Raw genomic sequence first — 18,077 nt, 5'->3', positions numbered from 1 at the left:
GCCTATTGACTTGCATGGGCTCCATTGAAATACATTACAGCTAAAGAAGAGTTGCAAAGAAAATGCAGACTGGATTTTCCATTAAAGTCTCTGGTCCCAAATACATTGCTCTGGGACTAGAATGACAGGCCCCACAGTGGAATGACAGCCCAGGAGGGTAGGAGATGTTTCCTGGGACTGGAATGACAGGCCCCAGAGTGGAATGACAGCCCCTGGGCATAGCAGGAGTGTTCTGGGACTGGAATGACAGGCCCCAGGGTGGAATGGCAGCCCCTGGGGTTAGCCCCTGGAGTATTCTGGGGCTGGAATAACTGGTTCCAGAGTGGAATGAAAGCCCAGGGGGATAGGAGATGTGTCCTGGGACTGTAAAGATAGGCCTGGCATTCCACTCCCCAGGGGCTGTCATTCCACACTGGGGCCTGTCATTCCAGTCCCAGGACACTCCTCCTACTCCAAGGGGCTGCCATTCCACCATAGGGCCTGTCATTCCAGTCCCAGAACACTCCCCCTACTCCAAGGGGTTGCCATTCCATCATAGGGCCTGTCATTCCAGTCCCAGAACACTCCTTGTACCCCCAGGGGCTGTCATTCCACTGTGGGGCCTGTTATTCCACCCTCAGAACACACATGCTACTTCCAGGGGCTGTCATTCCACTCTGGGGTCTGCCATTCCAGTCCTAGAGCAGTGCATTTGGGACCAGTGACCTTAATGGAAAATCCATTCCTCATTTTCTTTGCAACTCTTCTTGAGTTGTAACGCTATCCAGTGGTACCTTACAGACTAACCAAATTTATTTCACCATAAGCTATTGTGAGGCAGCTTTCACTTCATCTGTTCTGTAACTCACAAAATCGTATGCTGGAATGAAGGCTGTTAGTCTTTCAGCTGCCATTGGACTCCTGTTTTTTTTTTACTTAGGAGTGGAAGGCTTAGAAAGAAAAAGTATTTTACAACATATGAAGACACCAACCAGAAATGGCATCTGTCTCCCTAAACTGTCCTTGTTCTATTTTCTGCTTCTAAGTTTAAGGACAAATGGCATAAAAGTATGTTTATTTGATCTTGCTTTAGATAAAAGACACTGCAGGAACCTGCATAAACATGCTTTCTTAACTATATCGAAGAAAGGATATCCAAAAATCTTTTAATTTCTGTTCCATAAAGAACAACAAGTACTTGTCAACCTTTTGCTATAATGTTAAGAACCTACTTAATGCACCATTTCTTCTTAACTTCTTAGAAATATCAACACTTCTTGTGCAAACAGCCTGAGACAATGAATTTTAATAGCCTCTGTAAATTGACTTACCCACTAGATCATCCTTTGAATGAACCTCAGTGTGAAAAGGAACTTCTGTAATTGAAAAAAGTCACCATTTAGTAAGAATCAAGTTCACAGTTATTTTTACCATTTTTTAATTTATCTGACAAGATATGACCTCTTCTTCACTGGGGGAAAAAACAAGATAATTTCAAGTTTCCCTTCAAAACAATGAATGGGACAAAAAAGATTTAAATTCCTATATATGGGGGGAAGGGGGGGGGCTATTAATGTAATTCCAAATCAACTGAAAAAGGAATTTTCTTCAAATGTGACAAAGTCCCTACAAGAGAAGTATGTTTGTGCAGTAATCACTGGACAATCCATAAGTAGGCTCCACACATTTGACAGTAAACGTGTATAATTACCAAGTGTCACTACTTACACTTTGGCTGAATACTAGTTTCCACATAAAAGTGTTTTATATAATAACTGTCACTTCAAAAAAATCCAAGAATCATTTGTACAAAGATTAGAGGGGAGAATGTAGGTCGGTAGCAGAGCCCATGCTCTGCATGCAAGAGGCACTGAGTTCAATCCCTGGCACCTTCAATTCAAAGGATCCAAAGGAGTAGGCTGGGAAAAACCCAGGTAGCCTAGAGAGCTGCTGCCAGTCAGACAGCAGACAATAATAAGACTAAATGGACCAATGGTCAGATTGAGTTCTGAGCAAATTTCAAATGTTCATTACTGGAAAAACTGTTTCCCACCCGTTGCTCTTAATATAGAGTGTCTGGTTATTTTATGTGTTTAATATATGTGTTATATGAATATAAAAGATAAAAAGTAATACTATCAGTAATTACAGTAGACCCTTTGAAGATTCACAGTTTCACTTAAGAAGAAGATGAGATTGGGTTTATACCCCGCCCTTCACTACCTAAAGGAGTAGTATTTGTGGTCCACAGCTTAACAACAGAATGTGGCATGCTGGGTGACTCGTGTGGTGGGTACCAGGTCAGGCGGCCTCAAGCACCTGGTTGCAGCATTGCCATGTGAATTGCCCAAGCTGGGCAGATGAGGCAGCCACTTCTGCATTACCTGCACAACAATGCTGCAGCCAGGGCCGGCTGTCGTGTTCTGAGCAAATTTCAAATGTTCATTACTGGAAAAACTGTTTCCCACCCGTTGCTCTTAATATAGAGTGTCTGGTTATTTTATGTGTTTAATATATGTGTTATATGAATATAAAAGATAAAAAGTAATACTATCAGTAATTACAGTAGACCCTTTGAAGATTCACAGTTTCACTTAAGAAGAAGAAGAGATTGGATTTATACCCTGCCCTTCACTACCTGAAGGTGTAGTATTTGTGGTCCACAGCTTAATGACATAATGTGGCATTGCTGGGTGACTTGTGTGGTAGGTACCAGGTCAGGCGGCACCTGGTTGCAGCATTGCCATGTGACTTGCCCAAGCTGGGCAGATGAGGCAGGCACTTCTGCATTACATGCACAACAATGCTGCAGCCAGGGCTGGCTGTGCTCCATGAGAGGAATGTGGTGGGTGAAGGGACCAGGGCCTTTCCCCTGCCTCCCTGTACTAATGGATTTCATTACTCACAGTGGTCCCAGGAACGGAGCCCCAGATAATGGCAAGGGTCTACTGTATTTATTTTCTTTGATATTATCACCGTCCTTAAGACAGAACATTGGGTTCCTGTTCATGGGTGGATTCCTGCATTCTTAACTTCAAGAGACATTACCTGCCCACTGTGCTGGGTTATGCTGCAGAACTGACTCCTTAAAAGATCAGAAATCTTTGAATATCCAATGGACTAATGTATGTATTCCAGTTTCTCAGAAAACTTGTTTATAAAAGGAGTCCTATCCAAGCATATTGTAATGTAGAGGAAACAGAAAAAATAAGTTGCATGATTTAATAGACCAAATTTGGTCACACCCAAGTGCATACCCATTAAATTGAAATGTACAGGATTAGTATAAGAAAATATTTCACAGCCCTGACCTAGATAGCCCAGGCAAGCCTGACCTCATCAGATCTCAGAAGCTAAGCAGGACCGACCCTGGCAAGTACTTGGAAGTGAGACCTCCAAAGAATACCAGGGCAGGGATACAGAGGCAGACAATAGTAAGCCACCTCTCTGAAATGTCCAAGCCTCACGAGGAGTCACCAGAAGTCAACTGTGACTTCCAGGCAGACACATACGGACACACAGAGAAAATATTTTACAAACCTGTCTCACGGGGTTGACCGTCCATGTGATTTTTTCCATGTTCTCCCTCATCTACAGTGAACAAAAGTTGGAGAAGTGTTATTATCCTAGTTATAGCCGCTTATGCTTATTTGTATTTTCAATAACTTCAGCTAAGCAAACAAATGTTTAATGTATACTACAGATTATATCAGTGTTTCTTTTTGTCAAAAAAGACTGGCATTTAATTGAAATTACACCTCAGGTTTTAAGAGTTCAACAATAACTATTATCTTTAATCCAATATGTTGGCCAATATTTATTTATTTTCATTTATCTTATTTATAGCCCACCTTTTTCACTGAGACTTGAGGCAAATTAAACTATAAATCAATACAATCAACAGGATGGGACATCCAATAAGCAGTCTAATAGAGTTAGGAGAGCAAAAATCTGAAAGCAAGCAGAAATCTGAAACATGCCACGTCTCTGAAATGTCCAAGCCTCACGAAGCTTGGCCAAACATGTCAAACAATGTAGAAACTACATAGTAGGATGCTACATATAGAAACAGATGGTACATACTATATGCAGTAGAATAATAGAATCATAGAGTTGGAAGAGGCCATACAGGCTATCTAGTCCAACCCCCTGCTCAATGCAGGATCAGCCTAAAGTTTCTTTGACAAGTGTTCATCCAGCTGCTGCATGAAGACTACCAGTGAGAGGGAATTCACCACCTCCCTAGGCAGCTGATTCCACTGCTGAACTACTCTTACTGTAAAAAAAAATTCCTAATATCCAAATGGTACCTTTCCGCCTGTAGTTGAAACCCATTATTGTGAGTCTGACAGGAACAGTTCCCTGTTCTTCTTTAAGTGACAACTTTTCAAATACTTTCAAATACAGTAGTACAGTCCACAGTCCCTTTCCCTTTATTAAAGCATCTTCTGGAACCATTCCATTGTCATATAGATGCATAAAAAGTGCAACATGATGCAGTATCCCTCATCTCTCAATATGCCTCACATTATACTTAATTTTATTTATTGATCTATGGTTATCTACATGGAAAAACAGAAATATGTCAAAGTAACATGCAAACAAATTTAGAGCATGACTCTTTTTGTTCAATAAATGATATTCCGGCAGAGTTACAAAGGTTCCATGTTCTTCATGTATCACTTGTGAACATTCCTCTAACACCAGTGTCACATATATGGCCAACAGAGGAGGAGGAGGAGGTGGAGGAGGTGGAGGAGGAGGAGATTGGATTTATACCCCGCCCTTCACTTGGAGTCTCAGAGCGGTTTACAAACTCCTTTCCCTTCCCCCTCCCCACAACAGACCCCCTGTGAGGTGGGTGGGGCTGAGAGAACTCTGACACAAACTGCTCTTTTTCAAGGACAGCTGTGCCAGAGCTTGTGACTGACCCAAGGTCACATCAGCAGGTGCAAGTGGAAGAGTGGGGAATCAAACCCAGTTCTCCCAGATTAGAGTCCGCACACTTAACCACTACACCAATAGTGTAGTGAAAATAGTGTAGTGGGAAAATAACTACAACTTTGTGAACTTACATCTTCATTGTAGTATTGTTCATATGTCTAAACAATTCATTCATACGTACCTGACTCAGTATGTTCACTAATAGTCTCTGGAGCATCTACTTCATCTATGGCAAATATAACATTTATAGCATGAAACTACATGCATACATTCTTTAGGGAGTATGAAAAACAGGAATAACATTAAAGAGGGATTTTTCTCAGGACCAGCTTTGAGCAGTGTGAGACTAGGTATTCACCCCCTCCCCTTTGCACATAGCACAGGAGTAAGTCAGTTTAGAGTTTGGAAGCATCACCTCTTCCAATTTTTTTTCTGCTGGTGCTTTGCTTCAAGAGCCCCCCCCCCACAACATCTTGAAGCCAGCACTAATTTTTCTACATGAATTCTCCCTGTGCTTCTCCTTCTTCCCCTTTACAGAAGGCAAGTCACCTGTTAACTTGGCAAAATTCCTGGCTACATATGGATCCACTTGAGTCCAGTAGCATATACTAAAATAGCCTGTCTCAAGTACCTAACTAAGAGGTGGGAGGGTTTAATAGCTTATTTTCTGCAACTAAAAGCAATATGTTTAGCAGTCCATCTGGGCATTTATTCTCCCACTCATTGCCTTTGGCCTCTGGAGGCATGTGTATTACTGTTTTCATGGAGTTTTTACTCTCTCTTCAACAGTGCAATCCTAACACCACTTTCCTGGGCATAAACCCAATAACTAGATCAAAGCAGGATTTCAAGTACACCTGATAAAGATGGCACTGTGTCTTTGTCATCCATGTACCCTGATCTTCTGTACTCAAGAACAAGTTCTACTGAGTTCAACAAACCTTAACACACTGCAGGAAACATGCCTAAATTTAACATTTATTTTCATGCATTAAATAGTCAAATCAAATCAAATTTTATTGTTACAGTGAACAACCAGCACACTCCATCAATATCAGATAGTCGCTAATCAACTGCAATAAGCTCTCAAAAATAATAATGAAAGCATGCACTGATGTTAACATTACTACTTTAACAACCTCAGGTAGAATGGCTGTCTTTAAATGATTAAAAAACCAACAATTCCTTGCTATTTCTGTTTTCCAGCTTTTTTCATTCCCCCAAATGTTTCCCTCATGTTCCTTGCTTTTTGTTACCTTTATTTTCTCCTCTCCACTACCACCCCATCTTCCACCCTTTCTTCCCAACTCACTCCTCATTTTACTGTGCTAAGGAAAAACTGATTTATAAATGGGGCAGAGATTAGTGGACAAGAATTTACTCTGTAAACTCATTGGTTTGCCGGTGGCAGGGGCCTGCACCACAGGAACCTTGTCCAAATACTTTATCTTCAGTAGTATTATCCTATTGGAGTTGTCTTCTAGTGATAGAAGTCTGCTGGTGCTAACAGGAGCAATTACCTCCTTTGTGTCTTTGAGATAATTATCAGAAGATGGGGGAAATGGGTATTATTATTTTAATGTTTCTTTGTTGTTTAAAGAACGCTGGTAACAGAAAAGGAACAGCTTTTTATACTCACGTTCATTTCTTTGCTCAGCACTCTCAACTGGTTCTGCTATAGAGCATATGAGAAAGAAATCTCTTAGGCTTTGAAAAAAGAAAGCTAATGAGATCAACATAATACTTACTCATCTATTCAAGCAACATAACTGAAGGCCATTTGAAATGCGATAATGGCTTGGATTCACTTGCACTTTCTGGGGAAAGTCTCTCCCGTGGAGCGTGTTACTCTAGTGCTAGGAGATTCTGCTCATGCAAAACCAAGGAGCTTTCAATGAGCTGAAAAGCACTAGTGCTAGAGGAAAACACTGTGCAGCAAAGGAATGCCTTCATAACAGACAAAGGGCAGCAAGGCTTAGGATCCAAACCAATAGTCCTACATTGAAAGTATGGCTATATAGGCAATCTGTATGGATCACACTATGCAATAGCTGCACATAGATACTTCTCTTTGTGTATCTGCGTGGGGTGTAATGATTCTGGCCTCCCAGCACCCATGCAATCATCACATGCAATAATGTGGAGATTTTATGCTGTGTTTAAAGCTGTGCTTTCCATGCAGGCATCTTTACATGTTGATATGGACTTGAGACGTCAGCATAGTAGCTGCTGAGCAGAGGGCATAGTAATCTTGAATGTTGTAGCATAATTCACTCTTCTAGTTTGGTGTAAGTGCCAGTTTGGTATAGTGGTTAAGTGTGCAGACTCTAATCTGGGAGAACCAGGTTTGATTCCCCACTCCTCCACTTGCACCTGCTGATGTGACCTTGAGTCAGTCACAAGCTCTGGCACAGCTGTCCTTGAAAAAAAGCAGTTTGTGTCAGAGTTCTCTCAGCCCCACCCACCTCACAGGGTGTCTGTTGTGGGGAGAGGAAGGAGTTTGTAAGCCGCTCTGAGACTCCAAGTGAAGGGCGGGGTATAAATCCAATCTCCTCCTCTTCTTCTTCTAGTTGAAATAAGTATTATATTTTTACCTTGCAAGGTTTCCTCTTCTAAGACTTCATAATAATGTTCAGTGACAGGTTCTCCATCTGAAAGGAGAACAGCATTATAATCTCAAGTCTATAAGGAAAAAAAAGTAGAGTAGACTTCACAGTTATGCATGGCACAAATAAGAAGAGAGAAGCTGAGTGTGTGAAAGAGTGAAGTTCTTGATAACATGCATTTGGAACAGTAATGGGCACCCCCCCCCCCCAATCCTACATCCCCAGGTTCAAACATGAAAGGGACCAGAATACTACACTGGAGAATTGCCATCCTGGGGTAGGGGAGTTTTCCTACTCCAAGAATTATAACACTGCTCATAAAAGGTCCCCCTATGAAAGCCCAATCTCCCACACTTCTACCTTACCTCTCTACCTTGCAGAAACAGCTGTGAGCCCTACATAGACAAGCAGATTGGCATCAGCTAGCTAGCCAACCAACAAATAAGACAGCTGCATCTCCCTGCCTGTTCCCTGTCTTTTCCCCTACTTATCTAACAGGGTGATGTTTTTATATTAAGATATCAGACTACCTGAGTACTACGTTTTACAGGGTGCAGCTTGGATGCTGCCAAAGTATCCCAGGCATGGGGAAAGTGGAGGAGGAATGGGAAATGGGGAGAGGCATCTCTGGTTCTGAACTCTACTGGGTAAAGGTTGGGGATCTAATGCTACTATTTTATTCCAATTTTATTCCAATTTGCTTCCTCCCAATCTGCATTTTCCTGCTAAAAATACAGTTATTCCTTTGCACGTATTTACATACAATGTGTAAAGTTCTCAAAGGATATAATTACAAGAGATGTAAATATATCAATGCCTATCCTTAACTGGAAGCAAGCCAACAATATTCATTCTTTTTTTACTGCAATTGCAAATTCTTTTGGGTCTCCAGAGAACCAGCTTCGTCCACTGGGTGCAGAGAAACTGAACATAAGAGACATATAAATGACAACCACTCATTTCTGAAAGTTTGAAGCATTTTCTTTGGATGATCTATGCATAAGAAATGTTGCAGCAGACGTATGTGGGCACAACAGCAAAAGGAACAGTTAGTAAAACCATTTACACAGTCAATATTTTTCAGTCTTCTGGATATATGAGTGAAAGCTGATTTACCTGTATCCTGAGTTTCAACATAGTCTTCATTTTCCATTTCTAGAAAAATAATGAATTTGCAATTAAAAGCTTGAGAGTGTCACAACAGCTATTAATTGATAAAGAAAAAGGTCAAAGTAATAATTTCCATTTACTTAAGATGAAGCAATAAATACTTGAGATGGCAGCAACTGCTCTGGTCACATCTAAAGAGCAGTGCCAATTCATTAGTTAAAGCTGGCATACGGAATTTGTTGGATTTAATTATGGTGATGTGGGAAACTAGGTGACAGATTAAGAGGCTGGTGTTCCAACAAAGTTGTTATTTTTTTCAAATAGGAGGAGGAGGGGCACACATGCATTCATTCATGGGAGCTGCCATAGGAGAATGAGAAGTGCAAAAACAGTTCTAGTAATTGGCCTAGGAGAAGTCTGAGATCAATAAACTTAAATCCCTTGGCTTTCCCCTTACTATGGTTAGGAAATAAGTTATCGGTAAATATGCACCAAACTGCATAGTGACTTTCTATGGTAATTCCTGTGTGGTTGCAGTATCAAACACCCTCTGGGTCTTTTCATCCCCCATGGGGAGCTAGCTGGTTTGAAAAGACCCATGCTATTGGTCCCACCCATATGACAGCTGTCTATACCAATAGACTGGTGGACTTTCACTTTGGACATGCAGCTATCACACAATGCAGTGTGTGATCTACAAAAGGCATCTACAAAATTATTTTACATGCTTAATTACTAATTTTAAACCAAAGAGCCAGTATGGTGTAGTGGTTAACAGTTTTGGACTACCATCTGGAAGACCCAGGCTCAAATCCCCTCTTTTGCCATGAAAGCTCCCAGGGTGAAAATGGGCCCATCACACTTTCTCACCCTAACCTACTTCACAGGTTGTTTTACGGATAAAATGGAGGAGAATGACATAAACTGCTTTGGTTCCCCCTTTGGGAAGAAAGGCGGGGTATAAATTAAATAAATAAATAAATTAAAATGTGTTATGCAAAATGAGTTTACTACAACTAATTTATGAATAACTCATAGGCACAGTTACTTATAGATTTGTCATAAAGCCATAAAAATTTACCATGTTCATCCACATAATCTTGCTGTTCTTCATGTTCTGAAAATGCTTCTGTAAATAAACAAAATGTTCATAGTTTAAGTCATAAAAGTACACAAGGCATCTGCTACTATACATTGTCTTAGAATCCGCATCCTATTTGCTGTTCAGATGCCAGATATTTCCACAGACAGTCCTATTAAAGTAATAATCAGATGGCTAGAGCAATACCCAGTTAAGAATGCCACAGAGCCCAGGAAGCACTGGAATCCCTGCACCTTAACCAAGCTGTGTTTTTGTGTAATGGTAGTGGATATAAGCTTGCACTAGCAAATCTTGTGATAAGTGAAGAGTTGCGGACTGAAGACACAATGCAGGATCAGAATGTACTAAATAACTTCCTATTTTTATTTTTTTTACTTAAATTTTTATTGAGTATATCTATCCTAAATAACTTCCTAATATTCATTAGTAACTATTGCAATCTGATGAGATTGTTCATGACACAGCCAGTTCCTTTTATACATTGGCCAGACAGCATGCTGCACTATCTGTACCATGCAGGCCATTCTACTCCCTTCACTAAAAATGAAAAGAACAAGCTATTCCCACCAGTACATGCCTAAGCCTTCTTCACATCCTTAAGAGTACTTTTCATTGAGTCACTGCATGAAGGTTGACTGCAGTGATTCAGTAGAGAGGTGCTCAGACCATTCCCCCCTCTCATCAGCTTGAAATAAAAATCATCTTCAGAGAGTCAGAAGTAGGTGCCTGGTGATGCAAATGTTTTTCACTCTCTCACACCCTCTCCCTCCCTCTCACTGGAGAAAGATAGGAACGACTGATGCTGTTTTGCTTGCAGCCCCTCTCCCCAAACAGAAGGCCCTCCTAACAGGACCAGACCTTTGTTAGAGAAGCCCCTTGGTTTGATTATGTCCACCCCTAAATGACTGAAAGATGTTCCTTTGGATCCCACAAACATATGCCACTGAAATACCCATGCAAAATGAAAAGTAGAACACAGGTTGGATTTTAAATTACACAGAACCCAGATTAGAAGAACACAATATAAAAACTGATTTTTGTTCAGTACCTGTTTCATCCACGAGAGCGTCTTCTAGAGTTAGTTCACTAGCATCTATAAAAGACAGACAAACTCAGTGTCCTGTTTTATTCAAATTACCATTAACACAATGGGGGAGGGTCAAAACTATACCAGGTTATCTTCCCTTTTGGGCACTCCAACATGCACATACTAACCATTAGAGTTACACAGCGGTCTACATATGTACAGTCCAACATCTCCAGGTTCAAGCAAAGCAATCTGTACCCTCTGATTTCATGGTCTACCAGTCCCAGTTTTCATCTACGTGCCTTAGCCTCAAAGGGAATAGATCCTTATACATGCTTTACCTCCACTGTGTAGGTGTAAATGGAATCCAGCTTTGCAATCCTACTTCTATTGTGTCATTTATTGGAGGCCCTTGCGGTGTAATCAAATTCTTTTTCATATTTTGTAATCTGCTTTGAGTTTTAGTGAGAAAGTCAATAACAACAACAAACCAAGATTGTTAATAACAACAATCCACAGTATGTTCCTATTATCTCACCCTCTCCCAGTGTTCTACTATTTGGCAGTCTAGGGTTAAACATCACACTACAGGTGTACAAACAAGCCAACACAGCATTTTTCAGGTTCGTGTATATTGAACCTGAAAAATATTGGTATTTCTCGATATTCCTGAATCTCAATACTGGTATGCTATTTGGATTCGGGAAATATTGAGGATTCCTGAATGGAACCAAGAAGAAAAAACCCAAGATAATCAGCTGGGGTAGCAGGAGCTGAGAGCTCTAGGGAGACACAACCAATCCTGGTCTGGCTCCTCTTTGCAGCTCAGTTGAAAACTCCCCACAGAGTTCACCCCGCAGGCTCAGCAGGGGCTCTGATGGGCACTCCGGTTTAAACCAGACTGCCCAACAGAGCCTGCCAAGGAGCTGATCCTGTAGGGAGAGTTCTCCCTGCAGGCTCAGCTGGGCCTCTGCTGGGCAGCCTGGTTTAAACTGGACTGCCCAACAGAGCTGCCCCTGTCCTCCACTGTTTCCAAATATTTTTGGGATTTTGGGGTGCAGCCATTTTTGGATAGCCAAATCAATTGGGCACTTGGTAACCAGCTGAGTAAACACCCAATAAATACCAATAAGGTATTTTTTCAGTTCAGTTTATACCGAGAGCACACCCCTACATCACACCAATTACAAAGTATTCTCTATACATAAGAACATAGGTAGGATGCTCAGAAACGGAGCCAGTTCCACATGCAGGGCAAACTAGACAAGCATAGATCTGGGGCCTCAATGCGTGGATGTGAAAGTGGTGTCAGGAGGAAGGGTTTAGATCTGTTAGGCACTGAGGAACTTTCTGGGACAAACTAGACTTGAACAAAAGAGATGGGTTTCACTTGAACCAAAAGGAAACTAGGCTGCTGGCAATCGATATCAAAAAGGTAGCAGAGAAGCTTTTAAACTAATCTTGGGGGGGAAGCCGACAGGAACTGGAGAGCTTCCAGTTTAGGACAAGTCAGTCCAAAGGGTAAACACTCCAGGTAATAGTGACAGGAGTGTAACAGAACTTGGGAGTGAGGGTAGGGTGGCAACTGACAGCATGTGTGGCGAATAAGAGGCCAAGGAAGACCACAGTTACTGGAGAGGGAAACATTATAGGTGTCTATCTGCCAATGTTACACATCTCTAAGTCAAGATGGGAGAGCTGGAGTGCTTGGTGTTCAATGACAATTTAGATACAGTATGCATCTCAGAAGTATGGTGAACTGAGGAAAATCTATGGGATACAGTCATTCCTGGGTATAAACTCTATAGGCAGCACAGGGAGGAACAAGTTAGGGGAAGTGTTGTGTTGTACATCAAAGAGGGAATAGAATCAAATAAGTTAGGAAGCTTCAGGGGAATCAAACTCCTCAAAAGAAGTGATATGGGTCGAAATATTGGACCTTAAAAGTGGGGGTGTACTATTGCCCACCTGATAAACCATTGAGGCTGATCTTGAGATGGAGAAGGAAAGAAGGAGGTCACTAAAGCAGATAATATTATATTGGGAGACTTGAACTACCCTCACATTGACTGGGTAAATACATGCTCGAATCATGCTGTAGAAATGGGATTCCTAGACATTGTAAATTACTGTGCACTGGAATAGCTGGTCACAGAGCCAACCAGAGGGGCAATGATCTTGGACTTGATTCTTTATTTAATCACATTTCATACATTAACAGAACTAAAGGTAACTTTATGTTTTTCACTAGTTATGGCTTAACCATGACAGTCTGTGTGGGGTACTGAATGCAACAGGGCCCCCCAATGTGGTGTCTATGGGTGCCATGGAGCCCACCAACATCTTTCCTGGCACCCATTCAAGTGTTTTTAGAAAGTAGGAGGGGCCAGCTGGGCCTCCTGCCCAGCAAGGCTTCTGACTGGCTACTGAAGATTTCATTGGCTATGCAGATTAAAATTACATGGTTCTGATGGTAGCTGCCATTACAGTGTTGGTTTCTCCTGTCTCTCACTCTTCTTTCCCAGTGTATTTTTAAAAAGTACTCCTTGTGTCCCGTGCTTGGGCTTCTTCTATGCATGTGTCCACCTTCCATGGTAGCCATTTTGTGGCTGTGCCACCATCCTGTATCAGAATTCCAAAGGTGCCCACAGGCTGGAAAATGTTGGGGAGCCCTGGAATAAAACTCTGAGCCCTGGAGAACAGGCTTAAGATCTCTATTTGCCCTTGAAGCTTCTGAAGCAGCTTTAGGCAAGACACAATGTTACATAGGCCACTCTTTAAAAATCCTATGTAGGCTGCCTTGAGTCCCTCAAGAGAAAGGGTAGGATAATAAATGTGATACATATACTACTAATAATAACATAAGGATGTATACATGGTTTTTATGGTATAATGCTTATTGTGTTCGTCCGCACTTTAAGTACATAAAAATTTTGTACTTTGTAGAATATTAACTAAAACTAAACTATTTGACTCACTAAATCAATAGCTTAGGAGAAACCTGAAGCTTAGCCTTTCTGGCCCCATTCCAATTTTCTATCCATTGTACCTTACTAAAGTAAGGTGGGGTGTTGCTAGATTTAACACACCTGCATTATTTGTATTTTAAAAACTGTTCTATGGTGAAACAGAAATGAGTAATATAAATCAGCCTTTGCTTGTCACCTGTTACTTAATCCAAGCACATTCTTAGACCGCCTGAGATGGAGAAGCCATTTCCTTTTGTCATTAACTCTAATTAAAAACTAATTAAAAAAAAGATTAGGGAATTCAAGTACGCCAAGCATTTTCAAAAACTAATCACCTCCTTTGCCCTTGCTTCGTATTCAAGCAATTAGGTAAAGTGTTACATTGCTAAAATAATCTCAACTTTGCAGCTCTACAGAATTTTTATTGCATTAAAACATGTTTACATTGTTAAGCCTTCTCATTTTTATTTTTCCTCTTCTGTATGGGATAACACAAATTCACTCAAGTATAATGTATTATTATTAACCTATCTAAAGATATTTTGGTTACAAAAAAATTCTTATATGCAAAATCACAGTGTTAAATCAGTAAAGTAGTTTCTAAATACAACCAAAACCCATTGCTGTTGTAGGGCTTCTATTAAGAGCTACAGAAGTAGTTCTGTTATCCTAGCAATGAAGCCACAAAGTATGTTAAAACTGTGGCTCTTACAGGTCTCATTTTGCTGAATTTGTGGAACTTCTAGTATCAGTTGACACAGATCACTGTTACTCACTACCCTCCAATAGATATCCCAGTCAGGAGCCATGCTGAGAGGTATTACAAACAGTGTTTAGTGGTAAATCATTACACTGTGATTGATGCTAGCAGGTCCAACTGTGGCCACCCTAATGTCATTATAATGCAGAAAGAATGTATTTTGGGATGTCAATACATCATTATATCTAGCAACTGTCCATCCAATATGAAAACAGCAAAATTAGACCATTCTGATATGAGGTAGAGGTCTCTATATACTTGGAGACTCCATAGGAATGTAGAAAAATGTAAGACTATAAATTAACCAAAAGAAAAATCTAACCTGATAAGGAGTATCTTCAAGAGTGTGAAATGTTGAGAGTCAGTTAAAGTAAAGAGAGGTGGCAGATTAGCCTATTTAAACCTGAGAATTTATAGAATCTATGGGGGGGGGGAATCTCTGAGTTGTTCCTCATTCTCAGGATTCCTCACAGGTATGTGATCTCTCTGTCTGAGACCTGAACTTAACTGCTCTTTGGTTAAGGGAAAACCTGATTGCTATGTGTAAATTCTTACACAGAAGAGAAAATATTTGCATGAGAAAAGATTTGTATTTTATATATAAGAACATACATTAGGGATAGGTAAGTGAAGGGCAAAGTCAGACCCTATCCCAAGGGGAAACAGGGAAAGGGATCTTTATCTCACTTCATAAGAGAATTTCGCAGAGCTTTCCTCTTATTGTCTAACACAGCTGTTTACTCCTTTCAAATGGCAATCAAAGGAAATCTTAGTGAACAGCTCAGATATCAAGGATGTGCTCTGTCAAACCTTGCTTGTTCATACTGGAGAAAAAGAGTTAGCCTTTTGCCCATGACTCAGTGTGTGTGGGACTGAATCAGTGGGTACAGCAACTGTTGCTGGTCTTCAGGCACAATTGAAAATATGGTACTGTTAAAAATTAGTTGTCATCAGGACCATACATACAAAGCCTGACAAACTGAAATGAAAACAAGGGGTTGGATCCAGAGATGCAAAAATGGAAAGGAAAATATACTCAGCATAATTCCACTTGAGCAAACGATAAGGCAACAAAATAAAAATATACATACAGAGTAATGAAAGGTACATACTGTTTGTATGATTTTATTTAATTTGCTTTTGAAATAGTATCGGGGGGAGTTCTTGCACTCTGTCTTGCACACATACAATCACTTTCACTTTGAGCAAGCATACAGCAAGGATTAACTTTCGCACTTTCACTAAGACTGCTGAATGTGCAGAAATCTTCCATGGCATGCAACCCAGTGTACACACAGTATATTTATTTTGAAATAATGTAATGGGAATGTACTACTGGAACAAAGGCAAATGATGCCCTTCCCTTACTAGCTCTCTATACGTATATTTACTGCACACCACAACCGGCTGAAACACAAAAAGAAAGGTATATAATCTATGCAATACAGATTATTTCTAAATTAAATTGTGATCAGACATACCTGGTTCTACCGCTTCATATGTATTTTCTTCTACATTTGTGTCATATTCATGTGTACCTGCAAATTAAGAAACTGTATATTAAGCCACAAGACACCACTATCTCCATCACCATCATGAAGGCAAGAGTGGTTACATTGATTTGACTAACATCAAAGCCAACATGACCACTGAAGCAATTTTATTTGAAAGAAAACTATAATAATATCACAACTGTTCTCCCTGGAATACCATTCTATTTAAATGAAGCTATGAAAAGAACATAACATTTCTTTTAATAGCTATACACAGTACTATAGACCACAGTCCCTAATACTTTTTTCCAAGTAACTTTGTGAATCATTTAGTACACTGCAACTCTGGCCTGCATAGAAAAGTCTTTTTGAATAATTCAGTTTTTCATAGATTCGAGAAAGCCATGAGGCTTACAGCAGTGGATCCCAAAGTGAGCAGTATCACCCCCTGAAGGGGTGGGATTACCTAGGGGGCTCTAAGAGGCAAGGGAGCAGCACAGGGGGCATAGGAGGTGGGACCCTTAAAACATTTTGTTCACTTATTTACAATTGACCAGGCTATGGCACCATGCTGGCAAATGGAACTCCAAGTTTCTGCCTCTGCATAGTGCTGAAATCTGATGGAAACCATCAGAATTTTTAGTAAATAATACCAGCAGAGTTTTTGTCTGTCATTCTCCAAGTTTTTATGGATAAGTCCTTAACATAATGGTATTGAGCATGGTGTTGATTTTTCTGTGCTCTTGGTTACTGAACCTGATTAAGATTAGCTATATAAATGTTATATTTGTGGCAGCCATCCTATATTAATATTTTTAGGTTACATAAGGATTTAAAATTTCTAAGGATCCGGTCACACGGCCAGTAAAATGTGGGGGGGGAGCGTGGCTGTTTGCCCCGTGGCAAAATAATGCACGGTTGAGCGATCAGACCTCCCATGGAGGTCCCGTGGAGGTCCCGTGGTTAGGGGGAGGTGCGGATCACACGGCAAAGAAGCGGGGCCATGGGGCAAAGAAGCGGGGCCGCGCGCCAAGGGAAGGCGAGGAGGGGGCTGCCAGAGACAGCCGGCCAAGCGGCGCTGGGGAGAGGAGGGGCCAGCTGCCGACTAGGCAGTGCGGCGTCGCGTCGGGCACAGCTTTTTCCCCAGCAGTGAGGCAGGCAGGGGGTGGGCAGTAGTTCTGTAAGGCCAACAGTCCGGGGAGCCGGCTGGTGGGGCGCGCGAAGAGGGCAAAGCAGCATGGCTCAGCCCCCTCCGCCCTGACCACGCCTCCTTCTCCGCTGGCTCCTCCAGCGCCTGTCTTCGAGGCCACGGTGCCGCCCTCCTGGGCTGTGCCCCCCCTTCCCCAAGCAGACTTCCTACTCTGCCGCTGCGCCCCCTTTCTAGGCTTCGTCTCAGCCACTTTATCTTCTGCCTTACCCCCTTTCCCCCTATCTGTCTCTCGCCTCAAGCCGTGCGCTCTTTGTTGCTTTCTTCTGGCTGCTCTCCTCTTCTCTGCACGACTCAAGTCTTAGCGAGCTGTTAAGTTGTGCGGTTTTTTATTAAACTAAAGTTTGTGCATGCTCCGTTGGGTGCTTGTGCGCATCCGTGGAGACTTGGGGGAAAAAAACACCTTTAAAGGGAAAATTTAGGGGGGTAGAAGGAAAAAATGTGGGTAATTGAGGGGAAACTGAAAAAGTTTTAATTGGATTTTGAATAAATGTACAATTGTTATTGTTTTGAATTTTAGTGTTATTACCTCAGTGGGTCACAAAAAACACTATTCTGAATAATACTTTTTATTGGGTAGGGGGCACTGGGGTTGAGTTTATCGAACCAAAGGAATGTTCGCCCCAAAAAGATTGGGAACAACTGCATTATGGGGTGTATGAGAGTCACTTTGAACCCCAAAAACCTTGGGCATAGGCTGCTTGTATGGCTCACTGCTGTTCCAACAAGCATTTCTCCACTCCTTCTCAGGGAGCAGAGACTTCACTTTAAAATAAAATGAAACTAAGGTGAAAATGAAATCTATCTTGGAGAGGACTGATCTGTTTGTTGAAAATCAGTAATTTAAACAATTCATATCTCATGTCCTCCTTATATGAAA

At 41.2% G+C, this 18,077-nt stretch overlaps 1 protein-coding gene across 1 annotated transcript in view; it reads right to left on the bottom strand.

Moving 5' to 3' along the window:
* The window catches only part of LOC107114047, a 45,530-nt gene that overhangs the window by 11,633 nt on the left and 15,820 nt on the right, over window positions 1–18,077 (bottom strand). The window contains exons 8-16 of the mRNA XM_015415467.1: window positions 15,979–16,035; window positions 10,790–10,834; window positions 9,721–9,768; window positions 8,646–8,684; window positions 7,518–7,574; window positions 6,563–6,598; window positions 5,105–5,149; window positions 3,520–3,570; window positions 1,311–1,355 (exon numbers count right to left, since the gene is read on the bottom strand). Coding sequence (XP_015270953.1) covers window positions 1,311–1,355; window positions 3,520–3,570; window positions 5,105–5,149; window positions 6,563–6,598; window positions 7,518–7,574; window positions 8,646–8,684; window positions 9,721–9,768; window positions 10,790–10,834; window positions 15,979–16,035 — 423 coding nt within the window. The remainder of the gene's footprint in view (window positions 1–1,310; window positions 1,356–3,519; window positions 3,571–5,104; window positions 5,150–6,562; window positions 6,599–7,517; window positions 7,575–8,645; window positions 8,685–9,720; window positions 9,769–10,789; window positions 10,835–15,978; window positions 16,036–18,077) is intronic.

Source organism: Gekko japonicus, unplaced genomic scaffold (genome assembly GCF_001447785.1).
Source record: "Gekko japonicus isolate JY-2015 unplaced genomic scaffold, Gekko_japonicus_V1.1 scaffold1410, whole genome shotgun sequence".
NCBI classification, from domain to species: domain Eukaryota; kingdom Metazoa; phylum Chordata; class Lepidosauria; order Squamata; family Gekkonidae; genus Gekko; species Gekko japonicus.
The sequence above is the reverse complement of the archived record's forward strand: the minus strand, read 5'-3'. Positions and strand labels throughout refer to the sequence as shown.